At 53.5% G+C, this 21,448-nt stretch overlaps 1 protein-coding gene across 6 annotated transcripts in view; it reads left to right on the top strand.

Moving 5' to 3' along the window:
• Nucleotides 1-21,108, top strand: part of SEPTIN11 (septin 11) — an 88,511-nt gene extending 67,403 nt beyond the window's left edge. The window contains exons 6-11 of one of the 6 annotated variants that reach the window (XR_006817402.1): nt 1,863-1,959; nt 3,180-3,348; nt 11,448-11,580; nt 12,971-13,158; nt 16,426-18,466; nt 20,953-21,108. Coding sequence is in view for 5 of the 6 variants with exons in the window: in XM_045997518.1 (XP_045853474.1) it covers nt 1,863-1,959; nt 3,180-3,348; nt 11,448-11,580; nt 12,971-13,158; nt 18,399-18,423 (612 nt within the window). In the remaining variant the exon portion in view is untranslated. The other 5 variants (XM_045997518.1, XM_045997522.1, XM_045997520.1 and 2 more) reach the window with 5 other exon arrangements.
• The last annotated feature ends 340 nt before the right edge of the window (nt 21,109-21,448 follow it).

Here is a 21,448-nt window from a genome sequence, read left to right as displayed (position 1 = left end):
AGATTTCTCGGAAAGAAAATAGCCGTGGATCTTGGCTTTTTCTCTCTGTATCTGACTAATCGAGACGATGGTCCCAGATGAACCTGTTCTTCCACAAGAAACGGTCTTTTTAGGTTCTCCGTTGCAGGTGCCCCGCCGGCGGTCAGTGGAGCATGCCGCTCCGGATCTCGAGGTCACGGGTTCAAGCCCCACATTTAGCTTCTCCTTGGCAAACAAGCGGTGATGAAATCCTACAAGATGGGTGGGAAACACATTTCTTTGGTGGTTGCTTTTGTCGCTCAGGGTGAGCGGAGAAAGCTGTTTTCTTGGGTCGTTACACCAAAATGTTGGCCGGAAGGACCCTGTTGCTCCGCAGCTCTAGGGAGCACGTCACGTTCCAGACTCAGTCTGAGAAAGGGGATGTGCTCCCCGCAGAGTGTGGGACGAAGCAGAAAGTAGAAATATCTGGAGCGTCCGTGAAATACCACTTGGGCAGCCGGGCTCAGGGTCGTGCCCTCCTTGGGAGAGGGTTGGGCTTGGAAACGTCTTTCTCAGCTTGTCTGCGGGAGAGGAGCCGTGGCTCAGGGAGCTCGCGATAATCGGTCTCAGGACAGCCGGGTCCGATGCTCGTGCGCTGACATGCCCATAGGAAAGAGGTGGGTTAGCGACCCCTCGAGACCCTGCCAGGGCCCAGGATAGCCAGAGCTACCACATGAGTCAGTGGGGACAGTCCGGTGTCTTGAACGCCACCTCTGCTTGACGGGAGTCTGGGTTGCAAGCCTTGGGCCAGTCATTTGGGCTAAAACGTATTTCTGACGTGAATTTTGTGCGGTGGCCGTCTAAAGCCGTGTCGCTCAGTAGAAATACGAGTCACACAAGTAATTTAACACTTTCCAGTCATCACATCTAAAAAGGTAAAAAGGGGGACAGGGTGCCTGGGTGGCTCAGTCCATTAAGCATTGGATTCTTGGTTTCTGCTCAGGTCACGATCTCAGGCTCATGAGATCGAGCCCCGTGTCCAGCTCTGTGTCCAGTATAGAGTCTGCTTGGAATTCTTTTTCTCTTCCTCTCCTTCCCCCTCTGCTCATGTGCTCTCTCTCTCTCTCTCTCTCAAAATAAATAAATAAAATATTTTTTAAAAAATGTGGCGGAAGTAGCATTATTAAAAAAAGGAAATGTAAAAGTAAAAGTAAATCAATTTAATTAATTTAATTTTAATTTAATTTAAAAGCTTAACTGACTATTCAAAATATCATCTTTTCAACTTATAATAATACAAAAATTAATGAGCTACTTTCACAGTAAGTCTTTGACATCCGGTGTATATTTTATAATTACGGCACATCCCAATTTGGATGAACACTTAAGTTGCTCCTAACGTACTTCAAAGTTTTTCAATATGGAATAAGTCCCCAAAAGATCATTTTCATCTATGTTTACATCCACATTGAGCAGACTGGTTCTTTTTTTTTTTTTTAGAAGATTTGAGTTTGAAGAAAAAAAAAGTGCAGTCCCCAAACAATAGAATTTTATTTAATGGAAACACATTGTATCTTCCACTTTAAGTTAAATGTAAATTAATTAAAAGTGAGTAAAACTCGCGTCTTAACCCCCCAAGCCCCACTGCAGGTGCTCAGGGGCCGCACGCGTTGCTGGCCGTGGTCCGGTACAGCACCCTGCGGTTTCCGTGCGGTGCGGAGACTCCGCTTCCCTGGCGCGGGCTCGGTCGCCTGTTGCAGAGCAGGTCGTCGAGGGGGCGGGGCGTGCAGCCCAGCCCCACCCACCTACAGAGCCCCGCCCCTCTCCTGCCCCACCCCCAGGCCTGCGGCAGGCAGGGGGCGGAGCCGGAGGTGACTAATCTCTGCGCTTGTGTCCCTTCCCAGGTCCACCTCCCGTTCGCAGTGGTCGGCAGCACCGAGGAGGTGAAGATCGGCAACAAGATGGCCAAGGCCAGGCAGTACCCCTGGGGTGTGGTGCAGGGTAGGTGCACATCACGGGGCAGGGGTCTTCCCGCTTCACCCCTGCGGCGACCGTCCCCATCCTCCCCTCCCTGCCGGGTTTGCAGGGGAGCTCGGCCGCAGGCGGGAGGGAGGGGATGGCAGGGCGGCGCACGTGGCCGTTGTCAAGCGAGGACGCGAGACAGGGTGGCCAGGTGGGCGGGCGGTGGGGAGAAGCGAGTGCACAGGCCCCGCGCCCCGGAGGCAGCCCCCGAGAGTGCGGGCGTGTGCGGCTGAGCCCCGGTTCTGCCCCAGGAGTTTCACCCCTTTCCTCCCAGTCCCAGCAGCCAACGTAGGAAAGCCACAGAACGTTTCTTGTAAGTGAGAGGATACTTGGTTCTCAGTTATCTCTGGAAGACGTGTCTCCCAGTGAAATGTCTGACTGCCTACGGGAGACTTTGAGGCTGTCTGCCCCATGCCTGGCCCTGTGGGACATGCCCACAGTCTCTGACCCAAAGAAGCTTCCATAGGTGGCTTTGTTGGGCAGGGACTGTGTTCGCTGCCCTCGTGCCTTTTGGAGGAAGATGCCCAGTGCTAGAGGTCGAGTACGGTCATGACAGAAAGGTGCTTCGCTGGTTTAAGCTGTCAGTCCTCCTTTTTTTTGTTCTGAATAAAGGCCATAAATCTGAGAAGCGAGAAGAGATTACACCTTGGGGATCCCTAGGAAAATGACAATTTTTATGAGTCTTACCTGTTTTCTCTACAATAAAACTTTTCCTAGCGTTGATAAAAATTAAGCGAAGTGGTATGTAAAAACTGCCTTGTGTTCCTCCTGGGGGCACAGAGGGGTGGAAATGACCCGGCTTTGTGGCCAGATGTTGGGGTGTTAGAATGTAGACTCTGCTACCCTGAAGTCAGCCTGCCTAGCTCAGCCTTCTGAGCTTCCGCATCTGCAAGACAAGAGTCACGCCGCCTGCTGGGCAGAATTATCCTGGAGGGCGAAGACCGTATCTGTAAGGTCCGTCCCGCAGTGCGCTGCCCCGAGCAGGCCCTCGGCGGTCACTGTGGTCATCGGTGTTACGGTCTGCGCTGTCAGTCGTCTTGTCCTCGTTGCAGGGGTGAGGCGAATCCCGTAGAGGGGCTGCAGGTGGCCTTGAGACAGGAGGATTCAGGAGCCATGGTGGTAAACCTCTGGAAAGTGTCACTTCGGATTTTCAGGGATGTCACTGCTCATAGCCACCCCCCCCTTGCCGTGTCTTGCAGTCGAGAACGAAAACCACTGCGACTTCGTGAAGCTGCGGGAGATGCTGATCCGCGTGAACATGGAGGACCTGCGCGAGCAGACCCACACCCGCCATTACGAGCTGTATCGGCGCTGCAAGCTGGAGGAGATGGGGTTCAAGGACACGGACCCTGACAGCAAGCCTTTCAGGTACGAAGGCGCCCAGCGACCCGCTGTCAGTGACTTGAGTGGCGTGTTGATGCGTCACGGAAATGCTTACTGGATTAGGGCGCCTGGTGGCTCAGTTAGTTAAATGCCGATGCTTGGTTCCAGCTCAGGTCATGATGTTGGGGTTGTGAGATCGAGCTCTGAGCTCCGCCTCGGGCTCTGTGCTCAGTGGGAAGTCTGCTTCAGGTTCTTGCCCTCTGTCCTTCCCCTGCATGGGTGTGCGTGCGTGCACACACACACACACACTCGCTCGCTCTCTTGTGCTCTCAAAGATACTGGTGACAGAGGGCCCTGGTGGGGACACGTTAGTAGCATAATAGCCAGGCACTGTGATCCACGCTGCACCGGCATTATCTCAGCTGACGCGTGTCGCCGGTGACATCATCCTCCCCGTGTTACGGTCGGCGCGTTAAGGCACTGATGTGAACCACCTGCCCAGGGCGCTGTGAGTAGGAGGTGAGCCCGGCTCTGAACCGCCGCCTCCCGGAGGACGGAGCCGGCCGGGGCGCTCACGGAGCTGCGGCCGCTCAGTCCAGCCTTCTGCGCTCGGGGCTGCCCGCGGGGTCTCCCTCCCCAGGGCTCTTCCGCTCTCAGCGGCTCGGTGTGGTGCCAGCCACTCATGAGGACGAAAGGGAGTCACTTCCAGAAGCCGTCTTGTGTATTTCCCCCATCATCAGTGGACGGAGATGAAGGGAGGCACGACGTGAAGGGGAGAATATCAGTCAGTGTCGAATTAGCGGCCCGGCAATGGCCCCGTGCCCGTCAGGACCGGGTGGTGGGGCGGGCTGGCAGGGTTGGGTACGTTGGCCGCAGAGTGGTGATGGCGGCGGGGGCGGGGGGAGGCCTCCCACTCCCAGGCCGGATTCGCCGCCTCTCAGCGCAGGAGGGGATTGCTTTGTCCGTCCTGGCGCACACGACAACTCGGTGGAGATTTCAGGTGAGGTGATGATGCGAGGTATGTCTGGGCACAGGGTAGGGGCTGCAGTTCCTTGGGAAAGACTGTTTCCTCCTCTGCTGTCTCTGTTTTTGGCTTTTATAAAAATCCCTCCTGCAAGCCCACCAGGAGGCCGGGTTGCTGGGTGGTCCGGCTGGGCTTGCCCAGTCCAGCTCTGGCCTCCCCGACTTCCGGGGTGCCGAGGGGCGGCAGGTGTCATCCAGGCCTTCTGACTCACAGACGTAAGCTTTACTCCCTCATCTCCCGCTCCCCATTTGCTTCCATTCCTTCTGGCCTAAGGTTTCCTTGTTTTGTTTTGTTTTTACATCTCACTATACTCTCACTACATTTATTTTTTCACTGACGTATAATTTCATACAATATTATATTGGTTTCAGATGTACGACATAGCGATTAGTTCTGTACAGTACTCAGTGCTCACCAGGAGAAGTGTGGCCACAGACAACATTACTAGAGCATCGTTGACTGTATCCCCTGTGGTGTACTTTCCGTCTCCATCACTGATTTATTTTACAACTGGTACAAACCTGATCCGTCCCTGTCTTCCGTTATTTATATCCATCTTCCTCTTTATTTCACCCGTTCACCCGTCACCTCTCCCCAACCCACCAACCACCAGTTTGTTCTTTGTATTTAAGAGTCTGGTTGGATTTTGTTACTTTGTAAATTCATTTGCCTTTTTTTTTTTTTTTTAAGATTTTTTCATTCACTTAGAGCAGGGGGAGGGGCAGAGGGAAAGGCAGAGAGAATCTCAAGCAGAGATTGAGATGGAACCCATGGAGCCCGACTTGGAACCCGATCCCACGAGCTGGGATCATGACCTGAGCCAAAACCAAGAGTGGGACACTGAACCGCCCGAGCCGCCCACGTTTCTTCTTCATCTCTTCCGTTTCTTAGATTCCCCATATAAGTGAAATTACATGGTGTTTGTCCTTCTCTGTGTGCCTTATTTCACTTAGCGTAATCTCTTCTGGGTCCATCCATCTTGTCATAGACAGCAAGACCGAATTCTTTCTTCGCAGCTGGGTAAGACTCCACTGGGGGTATATGCCACGTTTTCCCTGGCCACACACTCGCCGGTGGATGCTTCGGTGGTCCCTATCCTGGCTGTTGTAAATAACGTCCAGTAAACATAAGGTGCCTAGATCTTCTCAAATTAATAGTTTTATTTTCTTTGGGTAAATACCCAGTAGAGGAATTGTTAGATTATATGGTATTTCTAATTTTTTGAGGAACCTCCACAGTTTTCCAGAGTGACTGGCCCAGGTTACATGTCCACCAACAGCACGTGAGGGTTCTCTTTGCTCCACGTCGCCACAAACACGTTATTTCCTGACACTCTGATACCAGCCACTCGAAAAGGCACGAGTGGATCTCACTGTGGTTTTGGTTTGCATTTCTCTGATGATGAGTGACGTCGAGCATCTCTTCATGGGTCTGTTGGCCATCTGGATGTCTTCTCTGGAAAAATGTCTGTTCAGATCCTCTGCCCGTTTTTCAGTTGGATTTTTTCGGTGTTGAGTTGTGCGAGTTCTGTACTTAGTTTGGATATTAACCCCTTCTCCGCTACTTCAGTAGCGAGTATCTTCTGCCATCCAGTACGTGGACTTTTAGTTCTGTTGGTGGTTTCCTTTGCTTTGCAAAAGCTCTTTGGTTTGATGTAGTCCCAGTACTGTTTATTTCCCTCGCCTGACGAGACGTGTCTAGAAAGAAAAACAGAGCCGGAGGTGTCACGGTCCCGGATTTCAAGCCACACTACAGAGCTGTGGTAACTAACGCAGTGGCATGAAAAGAGACGCATCGATCAGCGGGACAGGATAGCGATCCCAGAAAAACTCAGACTTACGTGGTCAGTTCCTTATGACCAAGGAGGCAGGAATATGCGATGGGAAAAGAGTCTCTAACAAACGGTGTTGGGGAAACCGGGCGGCCACGGGCAGAAGAATGAAACTGGACCGCGCTCTCACACCACACACAGAAATAACTCAAAATGGATTAAAGGCCTAAATGTGAAACCCGAAACCATAAGCTCCTTGAAGAGACCACAGGCGGTTTCTCTCCCACGGGCCATAGCAACATTCTGTAGCTAGGTCTCCTCAGGCAAGGGAAACAAAAGCAAAAATAAAGTATTAGGGGACTGAGGTTTCCTTTTTGATAATAAAATGGGGGAGTATATATTATAAATACACATCCAAACTTTTACTCTTTTCCCTATATAAAAAATAAGACAAAAGTAGACCTTCTGAACCACTTGCCGTCCCTTTCGTTACTGGGAACACTGGAAATGTTTCATCCTAGAAACCCACTCGTGTACGCTCCAGGTGTCGGTCTCAGGGCGAGCAAAGATCGTCGGAGCATCAGAGCAGGCGTTGAGTCAGCTGTGCTGGCGGGTAGGGAGGAGAAGTCAACTGGGTTTTCCGTTCCCGGAGAACCACTGCCGTAAAAAGGGCTCGGACTTGCCCTCCGAGGCGCCTCCAGCTTCCCCGGCGCGGCCGGCGAGCCTGGGACTGCACTGAAGGGGTGGCCGGTGCGGTGAGGGGACCCGTGGGAAAGACGCCGCAGTTCGAGAAAAGCAAAAGCTGCGGCTGGGTTGAGCAGCTTACCGGAATTTCGTCTTCCAAGTGCTCATTCCTGGACACCCTTGGATGTTTTCCCCGCGGGAACTTTGGGTGCGCTGAGGGGTGCGAGTGTGATTCTCAAAGCGGGGGGTTTCTGCGGGTGTGCGGCGAAGTCTGTCCTTCCCTTCGAGCACCCCGTGTCTCTCTTTGTCCTCCAAGTCCCTCTTGTGTTTTCGAAGCAGACAGTGGCCTCTAAAGCCAAGGCTGGGCAGGGGCCGCCACCACCCGGGTACACAGTGCCGTGGGAAACAGGAGCCGGAGCCGGGGCCGCCCAGGAACAGGCTGCAGGAAAGCCCGGGAAGGACATCGGAGGCCGCAAAGCTGAGGCCGTCCCTGCTCGTGTCCTTGAACCTGACGCTGTTCAGAGTTGTCTGGGGCAGAATCTCCGTGTCTGTCCACCTGTGTGCCTCTGCGGATGGCAGCCGGCTGTCCCCTGTGCCCGTCTTCCACCTGCTGCCCTGCAGGCCTCAGCCAGCCAGAGCAGTGCGCCACCTCTGGACCCCGCTCTCCCTGCCCTAGACCGCAGCGGGGAGGGAATTAGGACCTAAGTGGGGTCTGGACCCCTCTTGTTCCTGCTTCTTTTCTCCTGAGACACCTTTGCCCTTTTCCCAACAGTCCCTGTCCAAACTGCCCCTTCCTTATCTCAGAATACCACCTTCTCCTGACTCTTCAGGTCACAGAAAGAGCTTTGTTCTCACAAGAGATCTCTCTAGAGATCACCAAGTTTTCAGGTCCGTGAGACCCATTTGTTTGGGGGGAACATGGAGACCTTGGTTCACCAGCTGTGTGGGGTAGTGGGCGGAGCTCCAGTGGGAGCTGCTGTGGTGTGGGACCCGGACAGATGACTGCGCACTTGTACCCGACTTTCTTCGTCTAGGAGACGGGAGGTGCATAGTAGTAATCGCTGTACTGGGTTCTTGTGAGGATTTGCTGAATTCTCGTGTGTAAATGCTTCACGAACACTGGTGACGTGTCGTTGCCTGGCACACCCTTCGCCAGGTCCTTCCTGGAGGTCGGAACAGAGAATTGTTCTGTGCGAATTACCAGAGGAAAGTCTGGACTGAACTACCAGTGCTCAGTTCTTTCCCTTGACTTCAGTGAGCAACACCCACCTCTGCTTAGGGCTGTTGAGGAAACAAGAAGCGGGGAGGGTGCCTGGCTGGCTCAGCCGAGCAGCACGTGACTCTTAATCTCAGGGTTGTGAGTTCGAGCCCCACATTCGGTGTAGAGATTACTTAAAAATAAAATCTTGACTATAAAAGTGAGAAAGTGAGAAGGTAGAATCTGTGGTTTCAGTCCAGCTTAAAACTTCATGAAAAAATTGTTTCTCACTGAGAAAAGGGTGTTAATAACTACAGTTAAAAATCAAGTTGAAAAGAGCTAAAAATGGCCAGAGACGTTATCCCACTGGGTATCTGTGAGTGGACGACAGAGCCGGTTCCTTCCCAACTGGTTTTCACTGACCTGAAGCGCTACTGAGGGTTTCTGGTGTCTCATTTATAACTCCACTGGCAGAGGCTTCTGGGGACCGTGACCCCATGAATGTGTGGTGGTTCGAAGTCATTTCTCAGGATCTCACTGGAGTTGTGAGTCCTTGGAGTTTGGCCTAAGATTTCCTGAGCGTCGCTCCTCATTTTCCAGGGTCAGTGTTTGGAGCCTGGCTCATGTCCTAGGACACAGTGATGGCTCGGGTCGGATTTGTCGAGCCCACTTTCCTGTTCCAGCCCGCATGTCAAGGCTGTGGCTGGGTGTCCACGGCCGAGGCCCTCCGACTGGTCGCAGCGTTGCCTGATCGCCTTTTTCTAGGACACGGGCTTTCTGACTCTGGGTGGCAGCCTTCCCTATAAAACGTGTTCTCTGTATCGTGATCCGTTCTGCAGATCTTGAAGCACATCCGTTCTTACTGCTTGCCCTGCACTCTGGTGTTTTCTGTTCTATTCTCTTAAACTTTTCAGGGAGCGTACTGGTTAAGACCCTCGTTTGGGTCATGACCCCTAGTTTGAAATGTGTCTCCAGAAACTGGAGCATAGGTAGATTTGGCTGGGACCGGATGAGGCAGAGTCATTGTGAGGCTCTCATACCCTAGGTAGCTGTGGGTTACTTTAAGAAGTTCCCACGATCAAACAGATTTGGGGAGCTCTAAGTAAATAAACAGGTTCTTGTACGTAAGCACTTTTAGAGGATTTAAGACAAGCGGTGGTTGGTGGACGAGTTACATGAAGTCACCTGGAAGCATTTTAAAAATCAGATGATGTCGTGTTCGCCCGACATCCTGAATCAGCTGCTCCAGGAGCGGGGTTAGGAAATGCTTCAGAAAAGTCCAACAAAACGGACCCTGGCGATCCTGACAGGCTCCCGGGCTTGGGACACGTGCGCGTTGTGACTGTCCCAACAGGAGACCTCACTGAGCATTTTCCCTGGACTCTGTTGCCTCGGGAACCGCTCTTCTGAAGGTCCTTGAAACCCGGTGATCTCTGAACACCTCTTGGGTGTATTTCTGTAAAAGGTGTTCCACTCCTCGTTAGGAAGAAGTGGGCGCTTATATTCATTATCATAAAGTAAAAACGGTTCCCTCAAACTTCTGTACCAGAGACAGGTCCCCTTCGGCCTTTGGCAACTCTGATCCAAGTAAAGGTGAGGGAGAGTTCATTCGGTGCCAGCAAGCAGAATCAAATTCATGAATTAGTTCTGAGAGTGCATTTCCGTATCTTAAATCTCAAGTGCAAATACTGCTGCGAACACTAACCGTGGCTACACTGGCCAGAGTTGTTTTTGTTTCCAAAGATAATACGCAAGCTAAACGTGCCTCTGGGAACTCATAAAGTACTTGATTGTTCACTAACGGTAGTGTTGACACCCGTGAGGGCCGGAGAACTCTTTAAAATTATTTATTTATTTATTTATTCATTTATTGGGAGAAAGAGTGCGTGTGAGCGGTGGGGGAGGGGACGTGCGGAGCGAGAGGAAGAGAATCTGAAGCAGGTTCTGCGCCCAGTGCAGAGCGTGACCCGGTCGATGACCTGAGCCCAAGTCACGCATCGGACACCCCACTGACCGAGCCACCCAGACGCCCCAGGAGAACTTACTTTTAATCAACCAATGAAAGTGTTGATTAGAGAATGACAGGCAGCCCGATTGATACACGTTCTGATTGTTTATCTACATGCATTCCTGCTCCCCCCACCCGAGCATCCCTTTCCTCCTGGTGAAAGGACAAGTGTGGGCACAGGGGCCTCTGCATGGCGGCCTGGGTTGTCCATGGCGCTCGCCACGCAGAGTCTGCGCCCTGGACGGACTCAGCCCGCACGTAAGGGGGTCATCCTGCCGTGCTGTGTTCCTGTAACATGTCTGGTTGTGGGGGAGCGGCAGGGGCGGAGTGGAAACAGCTCCTCACCAGCCTCTGTGTGCAGGTGTGGGGACGGGGGCGTGTTACCAAAAGCGGTTTTTCCGTCAGCGTATCTGCTCGGACTTAGAGATAAAGCGAGTCTGGGATTCGGTCCAAAATACCGGGCTCAACGTTCTGTAGCTCGTCCAGAGGAGGGTGAGGCTTCAGATAAAAATGAAACTCCTGCCTGCTCGGTTTACCGTTGGTAATGGAACTCGAAAAGGAGCAGTTTCTGTGATATCTGTAGATAGACGGTTGTCTCTTTAGGTGGCTTGCGGAATCGTGTTCTGAATTGGGGGCTGGAGGGGGTGCATGGGAGAAGGGTAGTGTTTGCCCCTGATGGTGTGTCCAATGCTGTCCTCGCCCGGCCCCCGTGTCACTCCGTGATCCTGTCCGGAGGAGGTAAATGCCGCCGTATCCGCCTTTTACAGGCGACATTGAGGCCTAGGGATGGTGCCCTTGCCTGGACCGGCCGCTGAGCTGCTGCGGCCGGAGTCCAGACCCTGCTCGGGGGTTCCAGGGCCTGTGCGTGCTCTCCACCACGCTGTGCGGCCTTCATGCCCTGAAACTCTGCCTCTTGCTTGGGGCCTGCCTTGTTGGCCGATCTGGGAGCTACGGGCCGGCCCAGCCCGGGCGTCGCCTGTGCGAAGACACTCGGGGGACACGTGGCCAGAGAGTCACCCGTGGAGAGCCGGATCGTGCCGCTGACTTGGCTCCGGTTCTCCGTGAGCTTGTCTTTGTCCTCACTGCATGACTGGAAAGAGGATGGTGTGTGCCGCTCCGTGTCCTTTAATACGGGAGGTGGCGGCCGCATCTGGTTTTGTTGTTGTTGTTAAAGATTTTATTTATTTATTTGACAGAGAGAGATCACAAGCAGGCAGAGAGGCAGGCAGGCAGAGAGAGGAAGGAAGCAGGCTCCCTGTTGAGCTGAGAGCCCGATGCGGGGCTCGATCCCAGGACCCTGAGACCATGATCCGAGCCGAAGGCAGAGGCTTTAACCCACTGAGCCACCCAGGCACCCCAGCCTCATCAATTTTTTGGGAAGCAACAAGTAGGAATTACATAAGCTGAAATTTCCTGTTCAACTTCACAACACTGTCCTTGGTTTGTGGCTTTTGAACAGTCTTCAGGAGACCTACGAGGCGAAAAGGAACGAATTCCTGGGAGAACTTCAGAAGAAAGAAGAAGAGATGAGGCAGATGTTTGTGATGAGAGTGAAGGAGAAGGAGGCGGAACTCAAAGAGGCAGAGAAGGAGGTAAGACGCCTGTGTCCCTCGGGGCGGGGACAGGTCAGCGGGGACAGGTCAGCAGGGTGCGTGACGGACCGTCCGGGTTCACAGAACTCCGTGCGCTTCTGCTGCTCTCCGCGTGTGCCTTAGCACACGGACGTGGTGAGGAAGTGCCGGTCAGGGATTCTGAGCCCCGTTTTCCAGATGATAAAACTGAGGCCTGGAGGTTAGATGATCTCTGCGTCACATAACCTAGTCGGGAGCGGAGCTGAAACTAGAGCGAGAGCTGCAGTCTCCAGGTGAGGTCGCGTGTTCTCTGTAGCTCTGTATTTCCTCAGCTTTGAGTCTTGCCACGTAGGAGTTGGGCTTCTGGTACTACGGTCTGTCGGCCAACTCGGTGAGCAACTCGGGGAGGGGCCCGGGCGCCCCTGCTGGGTGACGGTCTCCACAGGCCATGGCTGCGGGCTCCTCGGCAGGCTCACACTCGCTGCTCCAGGTCCTCGAGACTCCGTGTCATTGCCTGTGACCAGGCCCCGTGAACCGCCTCCTGGACGTTCGCGCGGATTTCCGCTGTGGCACGCATCCCCCCGAGACGGGGGCGGGCTGGGGGGAGACGATAATCTCCTTGTCTGATGGCAGATCAGGAGTATCTCGGGCTTGTACCTTTCCAAATGGTCTGAACGGTTTCCTCGTCGTTCCCTTTAAAGTCATCTTTATTAAGACGACTGAACTTTAGTGGCTGTTTGAGTAGCTAAGCCCTCAGGATAGCTTTGCTGCTGAGAAAAGTTGATCCTGGCTTCTTGTTGGCTATAGGTACAAAGAAGAAGCTGGACAGAAATCTAAAATTACGTAGTAAGAGCTTTTTTCTTACTTCTTTCTGTCCTTCCTCCCTCCCTTCCTCCTCACTTTTGTTTCTGCCTCGTGATAATTTTCTAAATTCGATTTGTGAAGGAATTTTCCAGAAACCTCCCAACAGATTCTTACTTTCCCAGTCACCTGTAGTCTCTGCATCACCGTGTGTGTCTGTAAGTAAGTGTATATTACACACTTTGAAAAAGGACCAGAAATCCAGGACAACTCTTACCACTTAGGTAAATTGCTAGTTTGGAGTGTGGATAATTTTTTTCTTCCTTGTGCTTCTTGCAATGACCATGGATTTTATTATCAGTAAGAACGAACAGGGTTCCCTTCGGTGTGCTGGTGTCCAAGTCTGAAGGGCGCGTCGCAGGGCTTGGAGGACCGCCCTCTGCCCCCAGCCTGCCCTCCCGGCCCCCCACCAGCAGTGGTGGGACGCAGACGGTGCGTCCCTCGCAGGTGCAGCGACACGGAGCGTCCTTTGTTTTTGAGCAGACGCCCGTGGCCTCCAGCAGGACCCGTCACTCCCCTCACCCAGCTCGCCCCCTCTTTTCCTCTCCAGCTCCATGAGAAGTTTGACCTCCTGAAGCGGACACACCAGGAAGAGAAGAAGAAGGTGGAGGACAAGAAGAAGGAGCTGGAGGAGGAGGTGAGCAACTTCCAGAAGAAGAAGGCGGCCGCTCAGCTCCTGCAGTCCCAGGCGCAGCAGTCTGGGGCCCAGCAAACCAAGAAGGACAAGGATAAGAAAAAGTAAGCGGGTGTCCCCCACGCTTCGGGGCCCTCTTAACAATTTATTCCTCTTGCATGTTTCCGCTTTTCCCATTTGCAGACTGGAAGCTGGTCTGTTGCCAGAAAGATAAAAGCGAGTCTGTTCTCGGCAGCGCAGGGAAGATGGTACAGTTTCTAAGTGTTGGTAAAGGGGGCACAAACGGGGTGTATAAAACGTGACCACACGGCCACGTGGTCAGGGCTGGTGGAACCTGCTGTCCCCCGCGGCGTCTTCTGCACCAACACCAGGACTGGAGAAGACGGTCTGTTTCTCATCAGTGCTCTCTGGAGACAATCCTCGAGACTCTTGATGGAGGGTGTCCCGAATGGATGGTGGTTAAGATCGTTCTCTTCTGTGTGGCGAGGCTTGGTACGCCAGTCACGGAGAGTCTTGTTTCCAAAGGGGAAGACTGGGCAGACTGCTGGGGACCACCTCGTTTCCCCTAAATGCGACAAGCTGGTGAGCTGTTCCTTGCGGAGCGGGGATCCATACACCTTCCCGTTCAGACGCCCCCCCATCCTCAGAGCGCACGAAAGAGTATCTGAGATAGAGCCTCGATTTCACGTGCCCACGGGGCAGGTCCTGCTCTTCGGGTCGCAGCGGCAGTGGCCGGTCTCGATCTTGCTGATCAGAAATTCTGCGCCAGCCGGTCCGCATGAGCGCGGGGCGGTTCGGCACCGTCGCGGCCTGCCTGGCGGCGGGCACCGGGGCAGAACGAACCTCTAGGTTGAGCCCAGGGTGCCGGCCTCCCCCCGTGGGGCTCTCCCCGGACGGGTGTCGGGATTCTTACTCTCGACCCTCAGGGGCCAGGTTCTCGGGGACGCGCTGACGAGCGAGCCGGGGGGCTGCTGGGCGCCGGGCAGGCAGAGGCCGGAGCGGCCGCAGGGTGCACACTGAGCGGGTCTGCACGCGGGTGGGCCCGGCCGCAGGGGTGCACACAGCGGGTCTCCCGCTCCCCGTGAGCGCGCGCGCCCCCACGGGTATTGTCGGATGTCACGATGCACTCGCACCGCGACGCACGGAGGGTTTTAAATTCCATCGTACACACTCGGACTTCCCAGACACTGAGCCAGCAGGAAACGCGTGAAGAGAACGAAGAAGTAAGCGCGTTCTCTGAGCGACAGAAAGTCGTGGGTGAAGCGCGCTGTGAGTTTGACGGGGTCGGTCCAGACCCGAGTGATCGAGGACTCCGAGGGCTGAAACCTGAGTCACGCCGGATTGAGTCTGAGCAGAACCGCTGCCCGCGCTGTCACCCGGTTCCGGAAAGCGTTCCGTGCTGTGCGCGTCGGGGGAGCCGCGGCCACTCGCTGGGACCTTCCCGCGGGGTCGGGACTCCGGGTCCTCCAGTGCGGAGGGAAGGGAAGTCACGAGTCCCTTGTTGACCCGAACTCACCCAGGATAAAGATGTGTGTGCAAGTGTGCATGTGTCTGTGTGTGCGTGTGTGGGGTGAGCGTGTCAGTGTGTGTGAATGTGTGTGAGTGTGTCAGTGTGTGTGAGTAGGTGCACGCACGTGTGGGTCCACATCACGTAGGTAAGGATGAAGCAAAAAGCTGCTGACTCACGGCTTAGGAAACCCAAAGTCAAGTTTTTCTTTCCCTGACGCACTCGTGTGCGTAAAGGTACACGTCTTAGAACTGAAGATCTTTTGAAAAGACCAGCAACATTCCGAGATGCCCCGCGCCCTGGACGTGCCTTGAAGCCACACGAGCCGCACGAGCCGCTCCGCACTGTGTCTCCGCCGGACAACAGTCTGTAGGGACCGACTTCCCCGGGGAGGGAGGTTTCTCCTTGCCCTTTCGATCATTTTAGGTTATTCTCATCCCAACCTTAGGCCTTAGCGATGTACAATGCCTCTCAAGTTCACACAAAATATGTGTAAATTCCATTTTAGCCTTATGGATCATTCTCTTGCCTCAGTACTAGAATTAGGCTTCTGTTAGGTGCACAGCAGCGACCAGATTTCGTACCTGACAGTGGCACGTACTTCTTGGGTAGGTTCTTAACCTTTTCTGCACCTCCCCCACCTGAACACCGAAGGCAGCTGCCCGGTGGAGGCCTGGGTGCCGAGGTGAAAGGACCCCCGCCCCGTCCCTTAGGGCCCGGGGGCAGTTGGGGCTGGAGAGGACACAGGAAGCCGGTCCCCAGAGTGGCACTTTGGAGAAGAATGGGAGCCTGCCGGGCTCCCCTGCGTGCCCCGTCAGAGCTGGCTTTGTTGCGGGGAGAACATTGTTCTAGAAAGAGATGCGCATTTATTCACTCGCTGTGCTTCCACCTTGAAAATCAACTTCGTGTTTCTAATAGTTTCCAATTCTGTTTTGCTCTTCTGGGGACGCGCCCCTTTTTAACACACGTGAGGCTTTATACCTCTTGGCCTGTGGTGGCACGAGAGCCCACAGCATGCCCTAAGGCGACAGGCAGAGCCGAGCCGACCCGGGCACCCCCCGCCGGCGGGCGCAGGTGCGGCCTTCAGCTGACCGCGCTTCTCTTGGGAACCCCGGCTCCACCGCCGTTGCGGGAGGCCTGGGTGGCGGCGTTTCATCCATCCGGAAAGAAGGTTTTAAAATCCAGCATTTACAAACGGTCGCTGGCCTCCGAGAGCAACAGGTTGCGCAGCCGTCCGCGCCTCTGTTGCAGAGAAAGTTTTCTTTTCCCTCCTCGCTAAGGAACGAGGTTGCATGTTTCGGACGCGCCTGCAGGGAGGCCTGCGGCTCTCGGGACGGTGTCGCGCTCTGCCCCCAGCGCTGCGGCCGCCACCCCCGAGTGCCGGCCCTGCTTCCCCTTCCCGAGTGCATGCGTGGCCCGTCCCCGTCCCCCGCACTCCAGTCCCCGAGTCAACGGCTCAGAGACGGTGCTGCAGATTTATTCTCTGACTCCCGCCACCCAGACACCGAACGATGCGCTTCTCTTCAGCGCCGAGGGGAAGCCAAATTAGTAGATAATGTTCTGTGTTATTTGAGAAAAAGAAAACCTTCCATAAAGCATGGAGTGGTTTCAAGAAGTCACTCCTGAACTCTCAATTACATGCAAGTGGAAACTAACCGTGTGTTCTTTAATTCAGTATTAAAATGTGGCTTTTGCTTGTCCTGTGGAGTAGCTTCCTCCGATGCGTGGTTTTAATTTCTGTCAGTTCCATAATCATTGCATGAGCATTCACCATCACCAAATGCTGGTGCTGGCGCTCCTAATTTTCCTTTCTTTTTAATTTATTATTATTTCTAACTTTTTTGTTCTGTTTTTTAACTTGCAGCGCAAGCTTCACATAAAGCCTGGCCAGCCAAGGACGGTCCCGCATTCCCTGCTTTTGCAGTAATATTGTATCTCTGCCATCTGTGTCCTTTTGTTTTATTTTGTTATTTTTTTTACCCTTCCCCAGACGCCAGTAACTATTAACTCATTTTGCTGAATGTTGTCGGGTAGCGGAAAATGACAGAACAAGAGAATGACACCAAAAGCTGTGTGCCGCTGGACTTTGTTTCTGGAAAGTCAATGATTTGCCCTTTATGCCTGTTCGAGCAGCGGGAAGCATGCCTGTTGCTTGTGTGCCGCTTGGGACCGGGGCCCGGCGGGTCGCTGGCTCCGTGTACGTCTGTCGGGAGGACTCGTCACCGCCTCAGCAGCTGAGCACTCGTCCCGATGCCCGTGACGGCAGTTTGCTGTTCTCCATCCCTCATCCCCTGGTGGCAGGAGCCTGTGACCCACACTGCCCCTCCTCTGTCCCCGCCCCAGCCCAGGTGGCCTCCTGTGCAGGTGGAACAGGACTGTTCACACCTGCATGGGATTCTCATTGTAACAGCATGACTGGACCCGTGCTGGGGGTCTCTTCAGACCATCCCCTTACGGCTTTAAACACGTGTCCAGCCCCCCCCCCCCCCCCCAATCTTGGCCAAGTTGGACCGCAGTGAGAAAGCTCATTGTGTTTCCTTTTATCAGCACGACCTTGACCCTGTCCCTGTCGGGGATCTGCAGGGTCAGGTCGTGGAATGTGGCCCAGCAGAAGCTGCCTCCACTGCCAGCGGCCTCCCGCGCTCGGCGGGGCCGACTCGGGCTCGGGGCTCGGTGCTGGTCGCACTTGTCGGGAGGAGAAAACTGCGGGGACGAGGCAGGTAGAGAGTGTGACCAGCCGCGTGGCCTCCGCAGCCCCACTTCTGGGGGCCTCGCCCGTCCCGGGGCGCAGAGGAAGAAGGGATAGGCCGGCGGGGGTTTCAGGTCTGGCTGTCCCCAAGGGTCTCCTCCCCCTGTCCCCGCGCTGCGGCGGCGCCCGTGGCCGCAAGGGTCAGGGCCGCCCGGGAAGGCCACGCAGACCCAACACACTCGCAGGGAGGGGGCGTGCGTCCCGCCTGTACCGCTGCTTCGGGGCTCGTCCCTCGTCTTCCCGGTCTGCTCACTGCTGACACCCGCCTCCCGCCCCCGGGGCTGCGGGTCCGCGCGTGGCCGCTGCCCTGAGCCCCGCCGCCGCCTCCGTCCCTGCCGGCCACACGCTGCGTAAAGGAGACAGACACACTGTGACCCCCAGACCACACGCACCGTCTGTGGTCGCTGTCACAAACCTCTGGTTAGTTCCAGTAGTTTGGTCCCTTCTCTGCATGCCTCACCGCACGCTCGCGGGAGGGACGGGACGCTCTCCCCGGACCCAGGCCCGCCCTCGGCCGCAGCCAGGACTGGATCCGCTGAAGCCCGGGCTCCGAGCCGCGGGCTGGGCGGGCGATGGCGGCAGAAGGCGGGGGTGGGAGCGCCTGGCCTCGTGCTGTCGTGCTTGTCGCGCCCCGGCCGCTGGGCACGTCCTTGCGGCCGAGGCTGACCCAGCCGTGGCCCCCGAATCCCGACTCCTGTGTCGTGTGCGCTCTGGCTGCTGCTTGTGTGAGCGTTTCTGTGCCTTCTAACAAATACGCTTCTCGTCCGAAAATGGTCCCTCAAAATGGCCATTTTTAATGCAGCACTAAGGCCTTTTCTCCAAAGTGAGCCTCGCTGGGAAAGGCATCCAGCGGACTTTGATCCCAAGATTGTTGATGGATTGATCCCCCATGAAAATTGTCACAACAAAATGAACCACACGGAGAGTCAGGGAATAAAAAGTCAAAAGAAAGTTCTAGAAGCTCGCCCCCCCCTTTAAAAAAAAAAACAACGTTGCTTCTGAACTCTCTTTCTGCCCCGCTCCCTGGCCCTGTTCGGTTGGTTGTTGCTGCCCTTCTCTTCTCTCTGTGTCTGTGCCTTTCTTCACAGTAGTCCTTGGCTCTGCACGGAATAAATGATACCCTCAAAGCTAATTGGATGTGCTTTCGCCTTTGCATGTAAGTACAGTACTAAGAAAACTTGGAGATCTTTCTGACTTTTTAAAATTAGAGAAACAAATGGGATAGATGGATCCCCCCCTCTCTTCTGGAGGGAGGTAGGGAGGGAAGGGTAGAGTAGCCTTTGTTTATTAAGGAAAAAAGGAAACACAAATATATTGAAAATAGCCACATATGGACCTTCCCCACAGTAAATACAAATTCAGCTTTTCCTGGATGCCAGTGTGGAAGTCAGAGATTACTGTTCCGGCCTGCGTTTGGCACAGCCCGTGGGCACCACTGCACATTACAGAGGGTCCTTGGTTCTCACTACGGAGTAAAACTAGAATAAATTACCACCTTCCTTTGGAGAAAACCAAGAGGGAAATATTTTTTATGTTATGTGGCTTAATTTTTTAAAGATCTTGTTTTAATGGTCTTTCCCTGCCGCTGACTGCTGGTAGTGAACACACTTTTGTGGTTTTTTTTTGCCAGAAAGCTCTAGCTGGCCTCTCCGCCTATCTTCTGTTCAGCCACAGTGACCACTGCTTTTGGATTTTAGGTCCGTGTAACGGTTGTATGTGCAGTAGACCGATGGAAAAGCATTTATGAGAATTTTCTGGCAGTTAGGGACTTTCTTTTCCCAGCTTAGGCTCCCCATTAATTGGTCAGAGTTTTGTCCAGAAAGGGCATCTCAACCAGGGGAACATTTAGTGTCACACTGGGCACAGGTTCCTTACTGTCTTCCTTCTCTGCTTTGGCATCTCACCAGCAATAACACTTCCTCTCCCCATCTTGTGCACCTCAAACGGACGGACTGGGCTTCCTCACTTTCTGACACACCCATACGTGTCGCACACACACACTGTTGAATCTGGGTTGCAGCTGTTCTGACCCGTGTCATACTGTGTCTCGTGTGGTCCTTCCAAACCCGTCCTTTCGGATCCCTCTGCTTTGCCATTTGCAAGTGTCTGAAATCGTCAAGTCTCAGCTTCCAGAAAGTCTTGCTTCCGCTGACAGGATCCACATGTGATGACTCTTTAGTGGAAACTATGACCTACAAAATCTGGATCGTATGTAGGTATGAAGGGAGTTTTTTAAATAAACGAAAAGCTGTGAACAGCATTAGAACTTGGTCTATTTCGTAATTTTAGAATATGCTGATACGCCTTAAACTGTGCTGTAGATCGCTGTCATTCCGCTGTTTGAAAATAGCCAGTGTGTTTCTCAAAGTGTTGTGTAACCGACTTTTGGTGTTAATTTGTGTAAACTGCATGTTAGACCCTTGTCTTTTTTAAAAACTAAAGTAATTGTATTGCTCTGAAGTATCCCGTTTTTTATGTACGTGGAAGCCCTGCTCAGTGATGCGGCGTCTGTTAAGGTAGGAGAGTGACGGGCAGGTCGTCTGTGTGTATCTCACTAGTGCCAAGACACGAGGTGGGCGAAAATATATTTTTACCCAAACAACGTGTGCCCTTTCGTGAGTTCTTTCCAGTCCGTGTTTGGTATGCGTATGGACACACGACTCTTGTACTGGATAAAAGAAATAGGAATGAACGAGTCTCGTGCTTTCCTGCCTTGTCTGCTGGGTTTTTCAAACGCTCCCATCCGGGCAGCAGCGCCCTCTCCGAGATCATTGCCTTGTGGTGTCCTGAACCTCACGTGTGGTCTCTGCCTCCCTCCCCCCATCCCCTCTGTCCACACCGTCGTCCCCGGCCCCGGCTGGGGCTGCTCCCAGAAGTGAGCCCTTAAGCTGCCGCACCGCTGTCCTTCCCAGCTGTTGTAGAGAAGCCCCCACCCCCGCTTTTTTTCAGCTTTTAAGAATCAAATTTGAATCTGAATCTTTCTCTTTTCTCTTCTGTAGCTTCTTCTTTATGTAACCATCCTGTTGACAAGCCCTCCTCTCTCCTAATGGACATAGAGCATTAGACGAGCAGGAGCTGTGTGTTCACGTGTCGGGCAAGAGTTACCTCATTTCCACCGCCGCCGCCTGTGCTTTTAAAGTCCGGGTCAAACACGCGTCGCTGTTCGTACTTGTCCGTGTCTGTTTACAAACCACTGCCCGCAGTGGTGACCAAAGTGACTTGTCACTACCCAAAACAGTAATACTTAATAACACTCACAAGGACATTGAGTGGAAAAGAGAGCGTGGGATCCTGTCGCGTAGCTGTCATGTTCTTGAAGCTGCCGACCTGAGAACTCACGGACTGAAGACGGCACGTGCCCTGCCCTGGGCTGGTCCGCACCTCCAGGGCCCGCAAACTCGATCTCATGTTAACTCCAGACCTCTCTGTCCCGTGAGCGACCTTCCGAACAGCCCCATCGGGACCCTCAGCCATCAATCAGGCCATAAGAGCGGGGCGACATCCTCCTTCCTTTTGTTAGTTTTTATGGGTTGTTTTGGTGGAGTTTGGGATTTTTTTTCAACTTTTGATATTGCATGAACAGAGATGGCTACAATTTTTTTACTTGGAGTGTTCTATTGATGCAATGTTTTTATTTTTCAGCTGACCACCTGCCTCTTGAGAGAGAGAAGTGGGCATCCTTCCTGTAAATTCAGGAACCACTATTGTTTGATTTCACTCTTTTTCTGTGACCTGCATCCCTTATATAAGTTGTTTTCGGTTTGGGATTCTGTTTTTGAAAAAAAAATTTTCCAGTTAGCCAGTTCTGTTTTATGTATTGGTTATTCACACTGAGTTCGGTATCAGAATTATGCCAGTTTTAAGTTCAAGGGGACATCTAAGTGAAGCTTAAGTCACAGATTCTGTTTCAGAGTCTCTGCTGATCTCAGCTCCAACCACAAAAACCCCTCTGCTGTCACTGGGGTTTTGACCTACAAGTCTTAACCGTGTTTAAGGTGTGTCAGTGCTGGGTCGGGGACCTTTCTGCCTCTGGGGCTCAATTTATACTTAAAGGCAACCTTAAAATAGCTTTCTGGCCTATCCCTGCCTTTTTATTTACTGTGAAGCTGTGCTTTCCCTTGTTTCCAGACTGTTTGTG

Source organism: Meles meles, chromosome 2 (assembly GCF_922984935.1).
Source record: "Meles meles chromosome 2, mMelMel3.1 paternal haplotype, whole genome shotgun sequence".
Classification (NCBI taxonomy): domain Eukaryota; kingdom Metazoa; phylum Chordata; class Mammalia; order Carnivora; family Mustelidae; genus Meles; species Meles meles.
This window is presented reverse-complemented; position numbering and strand designations above follow the sequence as displayed.